General features: G+C 49.3%; 1 protein-coding gene across 6 annotated transcripts in view; it reads right to left on the bottom strand.

Moving 5' to 3' along the window:
- CELF1 (CUGBP Elav-like family member 1) overlaps window positions 1-20,163 on the bottom strand; it is a 1,228,135-nt gene that overhangs the window by 1,121,114 nt on the left and 86,858 nt on the right. For all 6 annotated transcript variants that reach the window (XM_069623101.1, XM_069623100.1, XM_069623103.1 and 3 more), the window contains exon 2: window positions 14,670-14,730. In XM_069623101.1, coding sequence (XP_069479202.1) covers window positions 14,670-14,719 — 50 coding nt within the window. In that variant the 5' untranslated portion in view covers window positions 14,720-14,730. The remainder of the gene's footprint in view (window positions 1-14,669; window positions 14,731-20,163) is intronic.

The raw sequence follows: 20,163 nt of genomic DNA, 5'->3' as shown, positions 1-20,163 counted from the left end.
AATGAAGGGTCTATTCTTCTTTGGCTGGATTTAGGGATAGGGATGGCCTGCGCAACAGGTCTCCTTTCTCCCACCAACTCTTCAGCAAAATCTCTTTCCTCTTGAGCACCTTGGGTGTCAATGTGGAAGTGGTTTGCTGCTCTAGAAAGGACTTCATTTAGGAGGGGTTGGTTGTAGACAGGGGAGTCGGTAACCAGTGGTTCCTTATCTACCGGAATCTACCCTGTATATTTCTGGGTCGTCCTCTTCATCGTCCCCCATAGTAGCCTGTCCCAGTCTGTTCCTCCAACATGCCCAGATCTGTATCCTCACAAAGGGAAGGATCTTCTTGTTCCTGAGAATAAGGCTGCATGTGGAAGGGATCTGAAGACCGCGTTGTTTCGAGCCGGGATTTTTTACTTTGGGGGGGGGGGGGGGGGGGGGAATAGGATCCTTGGAGCCTGAGGGTGCTGACCCATCAAGGTTATAAGTGAGAAAATGTTCGGGATTTTTAGAATAGAAATCTGCCAAAGATGACATTCTTGATATGACTATGTCCTCACTGGACCACTCTCTTGAACTGGGAAGGACTTTGCCTGGAGGAGGTTTCCCTGACTCATCTATAATAGAGGAGTGCGACTTATCTGTCTGTTTCAGTGGAGTGGAATGTTTATGAGGTGTTGAAGTAGGCTGAGACTGCTTCCTCTGTTTTCCCCCCCCTACCCTTGGCTGGAAGAGTGTTTGCCCTGCTTCTTTGGGCCTTCGGAGCTTTTCGACGCCTGGCGTCGAGCTTCGGTAGTGGTGGTACTATCCTTCGACAGTGTAGGTTGGGATTCGGGAATGGGCGTAACTTGTACTGAAGCCGACTCCCGGAGTGCGGTCTGGGGGTAGAGGTCAGTTTCGTCTTCCGACGATAGAACCTCGGTTAACCTGGGGAGTGAGGCACTTTTGGCAATAGTGGATGATTGCCTGGTGTCATGCGGCGATCTAAATCGTGGACGCCGATTCGGACCGTTCCCCATGTGCCTTTTTCCGAGAGCTCGACGTGCACGTCGAGTCTCGGTGGGACTGTTTGTGTTTGGAAGTGCTGTGGGTTGCGCTTACGTCGCCGGGGGTCTTCGCCATAGCCGCCCTGCCGAACAACCTTCCGAGGTCAGGGAACTGCGCCTGGCTGTCTTTCAACGCCGCGTTGCACTCGCCGTCCGAAAGTACGGCGTCGCTGCCGTCGCTGAAGGCACCCTCCGCGGCCATGGCCTCTTGACACCTGGCATGGTGGGCCCAACGCTTAGTGGAACGGTCTTTTAGTGTTTTAGGCTTGAACCTACTACACGCTCTGCAATTTGCCTCGGGGTGATCCCTCGGCAAGCCGAGATTGCACGTGGCGCGTCTGTCAACCCAAGGATACTTGCGGTTGCACTTTGGGCAAAATTGGAAAGGGGTACCCTCCATACGCACCTTGAGGCAGAGGGCTGGTAAGTGTAGGAATATATATAAGAGAATATATCAGTGTAGAGTATGTACACCCCACACTCTCCCTACTTGTAGGGCCAAGGCCAGAGGCCTTCCTAGGCCCACTCCGTTGTGAAGCTCGCGACGGTCACCTTCTCCGGTTCGGCGTCGAGTGTCGAATCTCGGTGGCTCGACGTTAGGATGGAGAAAAAGGGGGGTAAATATAACAATATTTTTACAAAGAATGGCTAATGCCAGGGAACTCCGCTGAATGCTTCCAACCAGTATGGCGGAAAAAAACAATCTGAGGGTCGTACACGCATGAGGGATCATGGGTACAGTGGACGTCACACTAGGTATAGTATTACTGTCACGCCCTGTGTCGATGCACATTTTCGAGTTTCGAAAAACAAACTAATACTCCACAACTTCCACTAGATGTCAGCCTATGCACAGCATGTGATCTAAGCAGATTGCACAAGCCTCAGAAATATATATATACACATACACACAAACACACACAGTGACTTCATACATCACAAGTCGGTAGAACACAGTCACTGCCACCAACCATTCAGGTATGCTCATTACTAACAGAAATGGGACAGTGAGAAAGGGGATACCTAGTAACCCCTCAGCACTCCACTTATTGTGGTGTATGCTGATCTCACAATATAACATTTAGAAAGGATAAAAAGTATGCCCCTCTCCTTGGGGACATGTGTTCACACAAGGAAAACAAAAAGGGAAGCCCAAAGGACTCCCAGAAACACTGCCCAGAAAGTGCTGTGCGCTGCAAAAGTAAATTACAGATGCCATAGACACTTGGAGGCAAGCATGACTCCAAGGAAAATACAAAGAAAGTTAATGTTAAACAACATTTATAGCGCACACTACCACCGGAGTTGTTCCCTGGCGCTCTGAAGGATCTGAAAGGAAAGATTGTTGGATGTGTCAGTGGGGCGTAGCGGGAAGCGGTTGAGCGAGAGTTGTGATGTCCTGTTGACCGCTTCAGTTTGGTTTGCACTGTTCGCTGAACTGGGGTGCGATTTACGGCTCGGTAGACTCCTGTGTGCTGTTGTGCGGGATTACGTCTGGTTTTTGTTTTGTTGTTGGAGTGAAATGCATGCAGATTGCTGTGCAACAAGGAGGTAGTGTTTGTTTAGTATTTAAGTGGTGTATGTGGAACTGGTTTTAGGGAGTGGGTTAGTGGGGTTTGTTACCTTGTTGGGTTGGACTTCTGTGCTCAGCGTCTCTGCCCGTGCTGGGCGTTTTGTAGCAATTCATTCGATGGGTTCTGCGCAATGTGGTGGCTTTCTGTCTAGTGGTCTGTAGGCATGAGGTTTTGACAGCCCTCCCTCTGCACTTGGTTGGAGATGGCTACGGTTGAAGGGTTTGCTCTTATGTTGTTAAAGGGTGTGCCTACCAGTGCATCGCCGAGCTGCTTGAACGGGATCCCCACCCTCCAAGGACCTCCAAGGACCCGGCACTCCAAGGCCTCCAGGGGTGCCAGTTATTGGGTAAAGCTCTCCCATCTACAGATATGCCTGTCCTAGGGGTGATGTCTAAAGTGGGGGTGGTGTTTGGGAGTGAGTTTTCCGGTATCCCGCCCTGGCTTCCTCCTTCCATGTATGCATGCAGGGGTGTGTTCCGTTTTCCAGTTGTGTCTGTCTTTCCTAGTCGTTCCATCTGATTCTGCGGTGAACAGCCAAGTTAAGCAGTTAACTTCATTTTAGGTAATCCTTTGTATTGGGTATTTCTTTCGGGAGGCTGTCCAAAGTTTTAGCTGCCAGCAGGGAGAATGACAGCTCTCCCACATTTTTCTTGTGTATGATTTTGGTTCTAGGCAAATGTGTGCTTGATCCGAGTGGTCTTGTCGGTAAGCAAACGGTCATTTTCTTTTGTAGGAATTCGGCTCCTTGGCCATAGATTGCTCGTTGCGTTATGCACATTGTTTTAAACCCGATTCGTTGTTTGATAGGCAGCCAATGTAGCATTTTTAGTGCTGGGGTGATGTGGTCCCTTCATGGTAGTCTGAGGAGAAGTCTGGCCGCTGCATTTTGGATACTTTGCAGTTTCTTTAGCAGGGATTTCAGCATTCCAAGGAATAGGCTATTGGCAGTCTATTCTGAACATGAGGGAGATAACGTTGAGCATTTTATGGGTAAAGGTGAGGAATGGAAAGATCCTCTTACTGTGCAGGAGGAAGTAGTATTTGATTATTGCTTTTACTTGTGGTTCTAGTGTTAGGTTGTCATCATTAGGACACCAAGATTTTTGGCTTTTTTTGTTGGTGCTGTTCCTAGTTCTGTGGGCCATGGGATGTAGAAGTTTACTTGGTTTTTGGGTATAACCATTATTTCTGCAATGCATGGGTTGAGTTTGAGGCCGTTTGAGTTAATCTATTCATTTAGTTCTTCCAGCGTGTTTTCTTCTTGTCAGTCTTCAATTTTGTGCAGGATTTACTGTCGTCCTGCCTAGTTCTAGCACGTAAAGCTGTGTCTTTATGAGCTTGATTAATGGGGTCAGGGACGATCCTTGTGGTACTCCACAGTCGGTATCCCTTGGATTGGATTTAGAAAGGTTTAATCCAGAGTTTCCATTCCATCGATTGGGAATGATTTAAATCCAGAGTGGGACTAAATCAGGGATTCCCATTTCTTGTAGTCTTTCGATCAGGATGTTGTGGCCGACCGTGTCGAACGGTGAGGAGGTCCAGTAGTATCAGAGCATAGTTTGTGTCAGTCTCTGCATTTGTCTTTAGATCATCCCAGATTGAGAGGAGTGCCGTCTCCGTCCCTCTCTTAGGCCTAAAGCAGACTTGCGCCCGTCTAGCAGCTGGTGTTTTTCGACGTGTTCCTGTGTTAGTCATTAGACATAGGTTTCAAGTAGTTTTGCTTCGTAGGGAATGTTTGAGATAGGTCTGTAGTTAGAGAGGTCTTCTACTTTGCCCGACGTGTCCTTGAGGAGAGCTTTGATGTACACTGAATTGATTGCTGTACTTTTCCTGTAGCGAGTGACAGGTTAAAGGTTTCTGTAGTATTCCAGAAGTGTGATCCAGAGTCTGTTCCCCTTGGAACGGTTCTGGGGGCACCTGGAGGCGTAGTATTGGCATTGAACGTTCTACAGAGTTGCGAACAAGTCGATCTCTGGGAAACCCCATTCGGCGACAACATTGGAGACTAGGTCTTCGTGTAATCGCCATTCGTACTCTATGGGTAGTGGGAAATCTCTGCTGAGTACATCTGCAAGAAGATAGAGTTCCCCTGGAACATATGACAACAAGAACAGGTTTTGTTTGAGAGCCCACTGTCAAATGTTCTGGGACAGTGGACAGCCCTGGAGAGTGAGTGCCCCGTTTGTTTAGATAATAAATGGACGTGGTGCTGTCGGTCAGGATCAGGACCGTCTTCCCTTGCAGTTGTGTCTGAAAGGCTTTTAGTGCTTTGAAAACGGCCAACAGTTCCAACAGATTTAAGTGATTGGATGCTATGTCCGATGACCAAACACACTGCTGTTTGTTGAAGTAGGTGAGCTCCCTGCCCTGTGGGAGATGACCCTGTAGTGAGTGGCCTCCACTGCGGGGGTGGTGAAAGATTTTCCCTTAAAGAGGTTCTCTTTCAACCATCACCACAGCAAGAGAACAAGGTCTGTCGAGACAACCACTAGATGGTCAAATTGTCCGCTGGCCTGACACCACTGGCTGTTGAGCCAGTTCTACATTGGACGCATGCGCGCGTGAGGAACCAAATAAATGCATTACGCCATCACTCCCAACAGTCGCATAGCCTTGCGTACCGTCACCTCTCGACTGGCTACAGTGAGGGATTTGAAACATGTTATACACACCCTTGTTGGAGGGGAAGGAGTGGCCGTCCCTTGTTCAATTAGAGCCACTAGGAACTGCTTGACTTGACTGGGGTCTAAGCTGGATTTCTTCTTGTTGATGGAGAATCCCAGGCTGAATAAAAGGTCTACTGTCCTTTGGGTATTTGACAGGCATGTCTCGCAAGTGTCCCCTGTTATGAGCCAGTCGTCGAGGTAAGGATAAACCAGGATAAATAGCCTGCGCAAGTGTGCTGCTGCCACTGCCAGTACCTTTGTAAATACCCTCAGTGCTGAGGCTATGCCGAAGGGTAGTACTTTGAACCGATCATGCTCATCTTGTATCAACCCGAGGTATTTTCTGTGCGCCAGCAACATTGAATTATGAACGTAAGCATCCTTCATATTCAATGTTGCCATGTAATCCCCCTGTGTGAGCAGGGAGATTACCTTCCGCAGAGCGACCATACAAAACTTTTGACAAATTTGTTCGCTGGCCGCAAATCTAGTACAGGGCGCATGGTGAGATCCTTTTTAGGTGCAAGGAAGTACACTGAATGAATACCCTTGTTTACCTGTAGAAGAGTTACGACTTCTATGGCGCGCCCTTTTCCTGCAGGGTCTCGACTTCATGTAGCAGGATGCGCAGATGTTCAGGCGTCTTGAACGTGGAGGTCTGAATTGGGGAGACCGGCAGAATTCTAGACATTACCCGTGGGCGACTGTCTTGAGTACCCACTGGTCTCTAGTTATCCCCTTCCATGCTTGAAGAAATGTTAGCCGGCCCCCGACCGGGTGCATGGGAGGGGACCATGATCTGTGGCCAGGGAACCTTGAGGGGTAGAATTCTGGCCCCTTCCTTTTGCACGTCGTTGACCTCTTGGGGGAAACGGTGTGGTGTAGCTGCTGGTTCCTTGGGGAGAGGACCAATTTCCCAAGCCGTATTGGTTCTTAGGGAAACGTTGGCCATGAAAGGAACGTCTCGATCCGCTCCCCCCTCCTCCTTAGGGACAGCCTCTGGGTTATCTGATCCAGAGTCTTGAGGGTGCCATGCTCCTCCACAGCAGTTTCGAGCGCTTTGTCTACTGCCTTTCCAAAAAGATTAGTCTCCTCCACCGGCTTATTAGTGAAGCTGGAGTTTCTGGTTTGAAACCAGAGTTTCGTAACCATATGCGTCTCTTCAGGAGGGTACCTTGAGCCAAGGACCTTGCAGCCGTCTCTGCTGCATGCAAATTATTTTTTTTAAATACTCTGATTAACTGGTCTGCCTTCTGCTACCGTGGAGAGCAGGCGAGCCCGCAGCGTTTCAGGGACCTCTTGAAGGCCCTCCTGTAGCATGGCCCATTGTGAATCGGCATAACTAGCCAACAAAGTTGTGTTATTTGTAGAGTGTGGAAAAAGCTGCGGCACCCGTGACCCTTTTCCCCAGAGCGTATAGCCTCTTGCACTCCTTTTCCAGGGGTGCCTCAGTTGATAGGGGAACCCCCGCTCTCTTCCTGGTTGTAGTTACCACCAGTGAGTCTTGAGAAGTATGGCCCCTGATGTAGAGGTCAGAGGGGGAAGGTCGAAACAATTTCTCTACTCTAGGATTTACTGCTCTAGTTAGGGCAGAGCCAACCAGGGAGGCCTGTCCAGTGGGTGTGGTTGGGGGAATCCATGCACAAGGCATTAGGTTCCGGTGTTGGATTAGGCGATTGCCAATGCTGAGGATCACCAAGGTTGGGGTCATCTCCCACCCCCACCCCCAAAAACCCTCTGTGGGGTCGATATGAACATACTCAGTGCCAGCAAAGGGATCTTCATCCCGATTGTATTGGTCCACAGGAACCTCATCTTCACTGAGGTCATAAGTATATATTTCTTCTTCCTGAGAAGGATCAAAAGACCTTTTCAAGTTTAGCCACAGGGAGAAAGGAACTCTTTTCCTGAGGCCTCTTGGGCGTGGACTTCTCCGAGAGCTGTACAAACCTCTCTAACCTATCCATACATCCCTCAAATTCCTGCCTGGTCCAAATAGATGCACCAGAGTCGTCTAGGGATGGAAAAGGCTCTCTTGATGGATCATCCGTCGCAGAACGTTGAGATTTCTCCTTTAACGTCGAAGAAATCCTTCCAGTGCCTTCTGAAAAGCCCTTTCGGGGGACCGCCGGTTGATGTGTGTCCTTAGGCCTCTGTGGGTTCTGATGAATCCTTGTGCCTATCCCTGGATTTCAACGAATCCCTAGGTTTGTCCTTGGGTATCGACAAATCCCTGGACCCTTGCTTTTGATTATCCGCTGAAATCCTAGCAATGCTTTAAGCAACTTCTTCAGAGGCGGCAAGGTGTCTAGTTCGGTCCTGCAGTTGCTTTCGGGGGACCGGGGCCTTCGACGTCTTCTTTCAATGCGTCGCAATGGTCTCCTGAGTATTGGGGGCAGCGCCCTTCAATTTAGAATACCCGGTCACAAGGCGCACCTGCGGTTGCGGGGAGGGCTGCCGATCCCGAAGACCGGCCGAAATATTTGGCGTGCCTGTTGGCGCTATGGGCCGTTTCGACTGTTTCGACAAAGAGATCCCAGGGGTTGTGTCTTTAGTATGTAGAGTGTGTGCATCCTTGTCGCCGGGGTGTACAGTCCCCATAGCAGGACCAGAGTATTGCCTGACGGGGCCGAACGACGCAGAACAGGAATGCTCCGGCTAGAGGTCAATGACACCCGAATCGGAAGCCTGTTTGTCACTTAGCCCCTCGTCACAATCGACGGTTGTGGCAGCGGGAGAACTAGACTCGGCCTGTGGCATTCCGTAGGCCGCCCACTGCTTAACACAGCGCTCCTTTAGTGTCTTTGGATGCAGGAGCTTGGAAGCCGCACAAACCGTCTCGTAATGATTCAGGGGCAAACACCTATTGCACACAGTGTTTATACTTCCAAGGAAATTTGGCCTTGCAAGAAGGGCAAAACCTAAACAGAGTCCTCTCCATAGCGGGGGAAGAATATAGTGATGAGACCCAGGGAACGAAGAGAGGGGGAAAAGCATTCTCGGAAAAGGAAATGTCCACCCAAACCCCACTCTCCCTACTGTGTAGGCCAGCCAGAAGGCCCGGCAAGGTGGTCGGCAGCGCCGACCGGAACACTGTTCGTCGAAGGTCTGTGGAACCGGCTTCGGCATAGATCAGGAAACAGCCATCGATAGAATGGTCGGTAGGATAATAATCAATAACTTTACAATATACGACTACGGGTCGAAAGGATAACAATAGCAATGTCTCTGGACAAGCTCCACATAAGGCGACCAGTATGCTGGGCGGAAAAAAACTATCCGAGGGACCACGACGAGTGAGGGACTTTGGGTACACTACACGTCATATAGGGAATGGTGTTACAAGCACGCCCATGTCTACGTCCCCTTTTGATTCTCAAAAGACAAGAGGCAATACTCTTGTTACCACTGGATGTCAGATTATATGCACAGCATGCGATTGTAAACAGATTAACAAGCATCAGAAGTTATGTTATTGGGGATGTGTATAGCGCCTTTTACTACTGGTAGGATTCCAAAGTGCTGTGGGTTGAACGCCCTCAGGTACAATAGTACAGTTCAGTGGAGAGAGTAATTTAATAAAATGTGCCGCGGTGCACTTGGCATGTGTGCAGCAGTGTGGATTGAGTGGTGTGTAGCTGCATTCTAGTGCTAGACTTGGTGCGGCGGTTGTGTAAAATGGAACAAGTGACTTACAGGTAAGTATTGTTCTCCAGCACGGGTCTGGCATGGATTCACATGCTCATGAATATTTCCCATCAGGCTGGGAATCCTCAGTAAAAGATAAACAGTTTCACTTACAGGGTCTCTCGTCTAAACCAATCACTGAACTCTGGGTCATGCTGTTCCTAGCCAATGACTGCCCTCTACCTAAGCCCCTCCTCTGGCAGCAATCTTCAGTTTTGGTAAGCACGTAAAGTGGCAGTATGATTAAGAAGAGCTGCAGAGGAGCAGGGGGAGGGTTCACATGCAAATTCATGCCAGACATGCTGGAGAACAACAGTTACAGGTAAGCAACTTGTTCCTTCTCCAGCATGGGGTCTGGCATAGATGAACAAGTTACTCTTACCTGGTAACGTTCTTTCGATGGGATGGTCCGATGACGTATTCCATATCTATGACAGTAATCACCACAGCTGTGCTGCTTCGGAAAATCTTTCGGCGTCTGAGTCCTGCGTTGATGACATCGATACGCCGTCCGAGGGCCTCCGTCGAGCCGACATCACCGGATGTTATAAGTAGGAGACACGACGCCCGTAGCTAGTTGTTTTTTTCCCCAGAACGTGTGGCACCAATCCACTGCCAATATGACCACAGGGAAACGTAAGCTGCAATTGCATAAGAAATTCTGTAGAGGGGAAGGCAGGGAGGGAGCGATATGGAATACGTCATCGGACCATCCCATCGAAAGAACGTTACCAGGTAAGAGTAACTTGTTCGAGGTGACTGAGTCCTCCGACTTATTCCATATCTATGACAGACTCCCAAAGCAGTACCAATGCAAGGAGGTGGGAAAAGAATTTAGAATATACAAATTTAGAATGCCCAATCAAATTGCAGAGTACAGGACCGCCTTGCCAAAGGCCAGATCCTGACCATGGATTCAATCAAGGGAGTAATAACGTACAAAAGTATGGATCGAAGCCCAAGTGGCTGCATCACAGATGTTACGAATAGGAACACCCCTCTGCAGGGCAGTAGAGGCAGCCATACCCCTAGTCGAATGGCCCCGTAAGCCTACAGGAAGATCCTTACCCGCCAGGCGGTAACATTCAGAAATTGCCAAGATAATCCATCTAGACAAAGTCTGCCTAGTCACAGCTTGTCCCAAACGCCTTCCAGCTTAACCAATAAAGAGCTGATCGTCCACTCTGACCCGGGACATACGGGAAATGTAAAAACTTAAAGCTCTCCTAAGATATAACCTATGAAGCCTCTCCTTGTCCTTACCAGGATGCGTAGGAGGATAAAATGCCGGAAGAACAACCTTCTGGCTCAAATTTAATTCCAACACCACCTTCGGAAGAAAGGAAGGACGAACTCTAAGGAAAACCCTGTCCTTATGAAACACAGTGATGGGTGGCTTAACTGAAAGTGCCTGTAACTCACTCAGCGAGCGGAAGTGACCGCAACTAAAAATACAGTTTTAAAGGTCAACAGTCTCAAAGGACAAGAATGCAAAGGCTCAAACGGAGCACCCATTAGAAACTTGAGAACAAGGTTCAAATCCCAACCGGGCACCTGGAAAGGTGACGGAGGGCACACATTAGTGAGCCCTTTCAGAAACTGAGAAATTAAAGGAATTTTAAAATAAGAACACTCCTCAGACGAGCGCTTAAATATGGACAGCGCCGCCAGGTAACCTGTGATGGTACCCACTTGCAAGCCCCTGTGGGCTAAAGAAAGCAAAAAAGACAGACCTACAGGAATGTCACATAAAAAAGGATCCACATTCTTAACCCTGAACCAGTCGCAGAACTTTCTCCAACAGAAACGGTACAGGGACTTCGTTGCCGGCCGTCTAGCCAAAAGCAACACCTCCATCACGTCTTCAGGGAGGTCCGAATCCTTCTACCTCAACCTTTCAGAAGCCAAGCGTGAAGGTTGAGGGATCTGACCTCTGGATGGAGAACCTGACCCCCCCCCCCCCCCCATGAGAGCAGAGCGTCTCGGTAGGGAAGACGACGTGGAGGGCAGATGGACAAGTCAAGCCGGAGCAAAGAGGATCATCCTGGAACCGAAACCTCCGCAGCACTTGCAGGATGACGGGGACTGGCGGAAACGCATACAGCAGTGGGAATGACCACTCCACCACAAACGCGTCTCCTAAGGCTCCTCTTGGAGGAAATTCCCGCGAGCAGAATCTTTCGCACTTCCGGTTGACAGGGAAAAAAATCTCCTGAAGGACTTCCTGAGCCAACTCACACTCGTGAGAGAGAGATCGTGCTCTGTCTGCTCAGAGCGTCCGCTACCACATTTTCGTATCCGGCCAGATGAACTGCCGAGATCGAAATTTCCTGCTGGACCGTGTGTTTCAGTCTACTCGTGTTACCATTGATGCAATAGCAACACGAGTAGACTGAAACACACGGTCATTGATGCAATGGTAACACGAGTAGACTGAAACACACGGTCATTGAGCTTTCCGCAACTGCGAGGCATTTTGAGAACCGTATCTTGCATTGTCCTACTTTAAATGTTGAGTTCTTATTGCTGCAACCTAAGCCTCTGATGAAAATCTGTACACAGCCTGAAACATGCGTCAGGCTTCTCTTTGCACAAACTACTAATAATTTCTTGGCGCAGTGAGACTGGGAACATCTTTGTTTTTCTTCAACTATTCCTGTGGATGTGTATTGGCAGTACACCCACACCGCCCAGATACCCGCAGCCTTGATGTTTATTTTCTTAATCACTGTATAAGCGCTGTGGACTCGTGACATTTTCTGCCATAACTTTTTTCTCGTCTATACTGGGGTCACTATGACACCCCTGTGTTACTGCACTGAGGGTGCTGTATAACACACATGAAGCCCTATGGGGTAAAAGACCCCATAGCCCATTAAACACATCTAGAGTCAAAGAAACACACTCAAATCATGCCGAAGAGTGAGGGTAAAAGAGTCTCACTCTTGGCAGGAGAAAAAAATAAACCCCAAAAATCCAGCAAAGCTGCTGGGGGACTCACTAGGTTAGGAAATTCAGCCTAAACAGAGAATTCTCCCTAACAGTACAACATTACAAAACCACGGGAGGTGGCAGGGCTCAAAAGAAGCAAATACTTTTACCTCCAGAACAGGCTCACCTTAAATTGAACAGGTTGCATAGCACTGCTTGGCCGACCCTGCACTCCTCTCTGGAATCCCTGTTGACGCAGTAGAATCTTGTGAAGGTGTGCGTGGACCTCCATGTAGCAGCCTTGCAGATGTACAGCAGGGGCACACCAGACAAGAACACTGTTGTTGCAGCGATCACTCTTATGGAATGGACTCGGTCAGTTGGCCAACCGATGGCAGTGTGTGATGCAGCCAGAGAGCCACCGGGAGATGGAAGCCTTGGACAATGCCTTCCAGTGGTTCACAGGACCAAAGCTCACAATCAGTTCAGAAGTCTTCCGAAAACTCTCAGTGCGTGCCACGTAGAACTTCAGAGCACAAGCAATGACCAGCAAGTGCAAAGTCATTCGTTACCAGTTGAGAGGTTTCGGAAAGAACACAAGGAACAGTGAAAAGTCATATATGGCAGTTTGGGGGTGGCCAACATAAAGTGGCAGCTTTTGCAGATGCTATGCTGCTCATGTCGACGCGGCCGGTGGAGTCTATTAAGGCGTGTGTTGAATTGTTGACCGAATTTGGGGAGGCATCGGGATTGCGCATCAATCTGCAAAAATCCGAGTTGATGAATCTATCACGGATACTTAGGGAGGTCTCCCCATTTAGGTGGAGCCCAGGCGGGATTAGGTATTTGGGGATTTGGATTACCCCCTCATTGGCCGGGTGGTATAGCGCAAACTATCCCCCTTTGCTTAAAGATAGAGATTTACGGCGCTGGAGTGCCCTTAGGATCTCCTGGCTAGGGAGGAGAGAAGCGGTCAAAATGGTGATTCTGCCTCGTATTTTGTATCTTTTTCAAGCGATCCCTTTGGCGATCCCGCCGCGCTTTTTTAGGGAACTTGACCAGGTGGTTAGGGACTTCATATGGGAGGGTAAGAAACCGCGACTGTCTTGGCACCTCCTCACTGCGTCTAGGGATCGAGGGGGCCGTGGGCTGCCGGATTTCCGGCGGTGGTATGACTCTGCACTCCTCCGGGTAATTAGGGAATGGTTTGCAGACAATTATGAAAAGCATTGGGTACAAATGGATAAGGCAGTCACTTGGCATCACTTGGGGAAGTACTATGGCTGCCGCAGAAACTGCAGCCGTCGCACATTTACATGAGCGACATTACAAAGGGAGTGGTGGCCGCTTGGGACAGGGTGGTGGAGAGCAGAGGGGTTTCGTCTTTTCCGTCTCCTTTTACCCCTGTTTTTGATAATGGAGACTTCACGCAGGGATTGGAGAGAGGGGCGTTTCGAGCGTGGGATGATGGGGGCTGTAAAACCCTGAGGGACATGTTTAGCAATAGCACGGTAAAAACATTCAGGGAATGCAAGCAGACGTTTGGGGTTTGTGAGGGAGAGAGACAGATATTTTCAACTAAGGCATTGGGTAATGTCGACTGAGATGAGGAAAGGGGCCACGAGGGAGCTAACACAGTTTGAACGATTCCTCTTGACCCATGATGGTACCAGGGGCTTGATATCAGATCTGTATAAACTTCGGGAGGGCGTGGGTCCGACGGTCAGGTGGCCGTATATGAAGGTTTGGGAGCAGCAGAGGGGGGTGGGGATGGAGAGAAGAGATTGGGAGAGACTATGGAGGTTGGTCCCTAAATTGATCAGAGCACCCCGATTACAGGAAGCCTGGAATAAGTAAATCTTTGATTGGCAGTACACTCCAGCCAAACTGCACGCGATGTACCCCACAAACTCAAGTGATTGCTGGAGTGGCTGCGGGGAGGTGGGCACGGCGATGCATATCTGGTGGGATTGCCCACTTATTAGACCCTTTTGGCGTGAAATTGCAGGTGCTCAAACTCAGACCCAAGAGCTAGGGGAGCCTCGGAGCCCCAGAGAGATTCTATTGGGAATGAGGGAGGTGGATGAGGGGGGAGGAGGGGCGAGAACCCCCAAGGCGCACATTGTTTATATTTTGGCAGCAATGGGGTTAATCGCACAGAACTGGAAGAGCCCAAGGATCCCTAGGGAGAGTGATTGGCTCAGGAAGATGTGGGACATTGTTTCCTTGGAGTGGGCCACTTATGCGGTTGAGGGGAAGTTGGAGAACTTTGCAGCAGAATGGGGTGAGACTTTGGACTATTTGAAAGGCGATTTCAGGGAGCAATGGTGCCCGCAGAGATTAAAACTGTTAGACATCTACAGCTGCTAGGCCGGAATGGCTGATCTGAGTTTGAAGGTTGTTCTTATCTGGGTGCTGCAACTGGGAAAGGGGGGGGGATTGGGGGGTGTTAAAGTTGTTGATATGTTCTTGTTTTATTGATCTGCTGGATTTGTGAAAATTAATAAACAAAAAAAAATATGTAACATTGTAGAAAACATTTTCATATCGACTTTGCCCAAAATATGCCACTGCTCTGTAAGCACGCAGTCATGCAGCCTGTGCCCAATATATGCCAGGATTGGCAATGTAAAACATTTTGATGGATGGTGGCCTTGCCTGGCCTCCTAGACAGTCTTCATTTTAGGTGGAAAACGTTATTTAACAGAGCAGAACACCAAAGCTGCTAGAACCAGAAGGCCACAGGAGGATTCAGAAGGACAGGCGTTTCTGAAACTTACCGCAAGTTCTCTGGAGCCCAGTTCAGTTCTTCTTCTAGGTCTATACTCATTCTTCAAACTTCTGTTGAAAAGAATAGAAAAAATACATGAGTAAGATGCCCCTTATAGAAACGAATCATTAGCAGGGACAGGAGTGCAACTGAGAATTTCAGTGGCATCCACAGCCTACATATTTTAAAGCAGCTCTGCTAAGTACAATTACTACAAATACTATAAAAGACCAAAAAAAAATAATGGTGTTAAACTGCTTTACCAAGAAACACTGAAATTCTGAACTGGTTGCTGGTGAGCCTATATTCTGAGGGGTTGATCCTATAATCTTCTAAACTCGGAGCTAATCAGGATGACCTCTGAGCTCCTTTAAAGAGGGGAGGCATGGGGAGAGTAGCTACGATTAATGTGCTCCCCTAGGTTCCTCTAGTGCACACCTGGTCTTCACTCTGGCAAAAAAGGCACGGGAGAGTGGGATATACGGACTTTGATGTCCATTACAAAGTTGCACACCCTAGGATACTCACCTCAGATCAACAGGTGATCCAGAGAGGCTAGAAAAGGTGCCAATACATCCAGTCACAGTTTGGGAGTGGCTTTGGGAGCCAAAGGCTACAGAAAATGGTTAAAAAGACATTACCCATGGCCCATTATGGGAAAAATGACAGAAGGGCACAGTCGCACTGAAATTATCGTCATGGCTGTTTAGTTCTGTAGGGGCTCTGCTGTTTTGTAGTGACACCGCTGAACAGTGTAGGTTTGAGGCTTAGTTTGAGGGGAGCTTAGCGAGGGCATGTAAAATCTGCAGCGAAACATTACATTGGAAAGTAGGTGGGAAAAGGTGGATTTATTCATATAGCTCTGTAAGGTAATTCAGGCCTATTGGGCAGATGTTCTCGGGTAAGCAAGGTGGAGCCCCCCCGCCCCCGCACCTACCCACCAACGGTAACCTACTTCTTGCTTTGAGTGCTTGCGTGGCGCAGCCTTGGAAGAAACCTCAACCACTTTGCAAAAAGGAATGGATCCGAAAAGTAAACTCTTTGGCAAAGCGAAAAATGTACTGCTTGGTTTAACGATGCGCAGGTCAGCCCGACGATGGTATGGTTCCGATTTTGATCCAATCCTTAAAACCAGTAGAAAAAGGAATTGTCTAGATAGAACAGCCCTAGATTCAGTTACATTTGACGGCAAATTATTTTCAAACATGACTGAATAAACATGACGGGAAACTACATGTGGCTAACGTGCGAACACCTTTGATTTGCCAGGACATGTAGATTGCCACATTTGAAGCATTTCTTAAATTACAGTTAGACTACATGCTGTAATGCTAACCTTAGCTTCTACACCGAATGGAGGAGGAAGGAAGGCGAGGGTCATATAGAGAACAACAAATTACTTACCAACTGGTAGCGTTCTTTCGACTGGATGTTCCTGCAACATATTCCACATCTTTGACATGTAATGTCCACAGCTGTGCACTTTGGAAACTTTCAGCGGAGGGTGTCCTGCGGCGATGACGTTGGGTCAATGCCACTCGAAGGCCTCCGTCGAAGTTGACGTCACCCAATTTTATTAATAGGACACACAGCGCCTGTAGCCTCAGTTTAAGTGTTTTCCCTCAGAACATGTGGCAACAGTCTCATATCTGCTTGAATGCACTTAGCCTTGCGGAAACTGAAGCTGCAATCGCATAGGAAATTCTCCAGAGAGGCAGGCTGGGAGGGCGATGTGGAATACGTTGGAGGAACATCCAGTCGAAAGAACGTTACCAGTTGCTAAGTAACTTGTTCTTCAAATGGATTGTGTCCTCAAACGTATTCCACATCTTTGACAGACTCCCAAAGCAGTACCAGTAAATTGAGGGAAAAGATTTTAGAGTACCCAATTAGATTGCGGAATAAAGGCCCACCTTCCCAAAGGCCATATCCAGACCATGGATTGTATCCAGGGAGTAAAGTTTAACAAAGGTGTGGATTCAAGCCCATGTGGCTGCATCACAAATATTCCTAATAGGAACCCCCCCCCCCCCTGTTGGAGGGCTGTGGAAGTAGCCACACCCCTAGTGGAATGAGCTCGCAACCCTTTAGGAGGGTCCTTACCCGCCAATTGGTAACACTCCGTAATGGTGAGGATAATCCACCTGGACAAGGTCTGTTTGGTAACAGCCTGGCCCAATCGGTGTCCAGCATATCCTACAAAGAGTTCATCGTCCACTCTGACCTTGGCCATCCTAGAAATGTAAAAGCTCAGAGCTCTCCTAGGATCCAACCGATGGAGTCGCTCCTGTTCCTTACCAGGTTGAGGAGGGTAGAAAGATGAAAGAACCACCTTTTGACTCAAATGATATTCAGAGACTACCTTAGGTAGAAAAGAGGGACGTATCCGCAGTACAACTCTGTCCTTATGAAACACAGTAAAGGGTGGCTTAGATGAAAGTGCCTGCAATTCACTCACTCTGCATGTGGAATTAACTGCAACCAAGAACACAGTCTTGAAGGACAGTAATCTCAAAGGCCAAGAGTCTAAAGGTTCAAACAGAGCACCCATGAGAGCACCCATGAGAAATTTCAAAACCAAATCCCAAACCGGCACCTGGAAAGGAGACGGCAGAAATACATTAGTCAGTCCTTTAAGATTCCTTTGATTTCTCAGTTTCTTAAAGTAAGAAACTTCTTCAGATGAACAGCGCTGCCAGGTAACCCTTAATGGTACCCACTTGAAGGCCACTGTGGGCCAAAGAAATTAAGAAAAAGAAAACCATAGAATGGAGCACTGAAAGATCAACATTGTGACCTCTGCACCAGTCACAGAACTTAAGGCAACAGTACAGGGATTTTGTTGCAGGCCGTCTGGTCGAAAGCAACACCTCCATCACATCATCCACGAGGTCCCAATCCTTATACCTCAACCTTTCAGATACCAAGAGAGAAAGAGAAAGATATCCTCTCGGTATGGGAAGACAGCATGGAGGACAGGTGGACATTTCCAGAAGGTCCGGACCTAATCCCGAGCAAAGAGGATCATGTGAGAACCGAACCTCCGCAACACTTGAGGAATGACGGGGACTGGAGGAAACGCGTACAGCAGTGGGAAGGACCAATCCACTACGAACGTGTCCCCCAAGGCTCCTGTTGGAGTAAATTCCCTAGAGCAGAATCTTTCGCACTTCCGGTTGACAGGGCGAAAATCTCCTGAAGGACTTCCTGAGCCAACTCACACTCGTGAGATAGAGATCGTGCTCTGCCTGCTCAGAGCGTCCGCTACCACATTTTCGTATCCGGCCAGATGAACTGCCGAGATCGAAATTTCCTGCTGGATGGCCCAGAACCAGAACTGCATTGCCTCTGCACACAACAGGAATGACCCTACCCCCAGACCCCCTATCCCCCCCCTCCCCCCTTTTTTTTGAGTTAACGCATGCCCACTGTGTTGTCCGTCATGATCAGGACACTCTTCCCCTGTACAGAGGGCAGGAAAGCCTTCAGGGCTACCCTGATGGCCCTCAGCTCTAACAGATTGCCGGAGGCCAGGCTCCACACCAGAGAGCAACGACGGCTGGCGGTCAAGGCGTTGGCATGAGCGCCCCATCCTGTGAGGGAAGCGTCCATCAACACAGTCATCGCCGGCCACGGTTGACAAAACGCTTCCGCCACCCCCGCCTCTCCCAATCAGGTTCCCTTCATTAACCCACCACAGAAGATCCTGGGAGACCAAGAGTGGAATCTGAACGGGATCCGTCATCTTGCCGGAGAACTGCGACCACTACCTCGAGGACTCATTGCAGGGATCTCATGCGCAGCCTGGCCTCAGGCACCAGAAAAATGCAGGATGCCATGAGGCCAGGCAACCTTAAGAATTCAAAAGCCGGGAGACACTGGGCATGTTGAAAATTGTCCAGCATCTGCACAATGTGATGAGCCATCACCTTGGGAGGCGAGCACTTCTCCCCCCCCCCCCCAAGGACGTGTCTAACAGCCCTGATGTACTGGAGCTGTTGGGAAGGTGTCAGATGCGACTTCTTGAAATTCAAGGAGAAGTCCAGCCAGTGGAGGGTGCGTCAGGTGAGACCGAGGTGATCCAACGCCTGCTCGGGAGATCGTGCCCGGATCAACCAGTCATCCAGGTAGGGGTAGACGTGAATCCCCCCCCCCCCCGCCTGAGATACGCTGCCACCACCACCATTAGTTTGGTGAAGACCCTTGGGGCGGAGGTCAATCCGAATGGCAGGACCCGAAACTGAAAGTGCGATTCGCCAGCCGCAAACCTCAGGTACTTTCTGTGCTTGGGATAAATCGGCACATGAAAGTAAGCTTCCTGTAGGTCCAGAGACACCAACCGATCCTGAAGTTGAAGGGCCAGGAGGACATGAGAGAGTAACAATCTTGAACTTGTCCTTCCTGAGAAGTTTGTTCAACCAACGCAAGTCCATGATGGGTCTCACTGCCCCGTCTTTTTTCGGGATCAAAAAATAAGGAGAATACTATCCCTGGTTCCTCTCCGCTACAGGCACCAGTTCTATAGCGCCTTTCTCCAGCAGGGTTAGGATTTCCTGCGCAAGGAGCGGATCTGAAAGCTTCAAAGAGTTTCCCCGGTGGATTGTCATGAGGCCGCTGAAGGAAGGGAAGGTAGTAGCCGTGGGCAATGGTATCCAACACCCACGCATCTGAAGTAATGGCCCGCCATTCTTCGAGATGCTGAGGCAGTCTGCCTCCGACTGGCGAACCATGGGACATGGCATCAACTGTTTGGAAGCGGCTGCGGCAGTGCCTGAAGGCAAAAAGGCAGCTGCCCGAGCAGCTCTGGCACCACGAATTCCCCGACCACCACGAGTACTTTTTCACTGGCCCCTTTGACTGGCGGCCCCTCTCGTTCTACCAAAGGAGGAGTAGTAACAAAAAAGAAGCTCCCCTTCATTGCTGTCCCCTAGGACGAAAAGGTGGAGCTTGACTGACAGCTGCGCTTAAAGATTTAGCCGCAGCTTTCGAGGTCTGCAACCTCTCAAGGCTCTCATCAGCCTTGCTGCCAAACAAATGTACCCCATCAAAGGGCATGTTGAGCAGACGGACCTGCACATCCGGAGCAAAACCAGACTTCCGCAACCACGCAAACCTGCGTAGAACGGTGCTCGTAGCCATGGATCGGCTAACACGGTCGGCCGAATCCAAACCTGATTGAAGGGATCCGCACATGGCATCCTTGCCGTCTTGCACAAGATCAAGTCACCCATCCCTTTCTTCCCCCTCGGGAATATGATCAGCCGCTAAAGAAACAGTTCCACAGAGTGTGTGAAAACCTTGCCAAGGCACAAGTGGAGTTGGCAGATTTCAGTGCCATGCTCCCAGCAGAAAATACCTTGCGAGCCCAACCGTCGAAGCGCTTGTCGTCCCTATCTGGAGGGATGGTAGGATACGCTGCCTGCCTCGAGGTAGCCGTAGCCACCTGAACAACCACACTCTCGGGAGCGGGGCGAGTAGATAAATAGCTGGGGTCGCTAACGGAA

Source organism: Ambystoma mexicanum, chromosome 11 (assembly GCF_040938575.1).
Source record: "Ambystoma mexicanum isolate Mex_15411 chromosome 11, UKY_AmexF1_1, whole genome shotgun sequence".
In the NCBI taxonomy this organism is placed as follows: domain Eukaryota; kingdom Metazoa; phylum Chordata; class Amphibia; order Caudata; family Ambystomatidae; genus Ambystoma; species Ambystoma mexicanum.
Note: the sequence above shows the minus strand (reverse complement) of the source record. Positions and strands in the feature narration are given on the sequence as shown.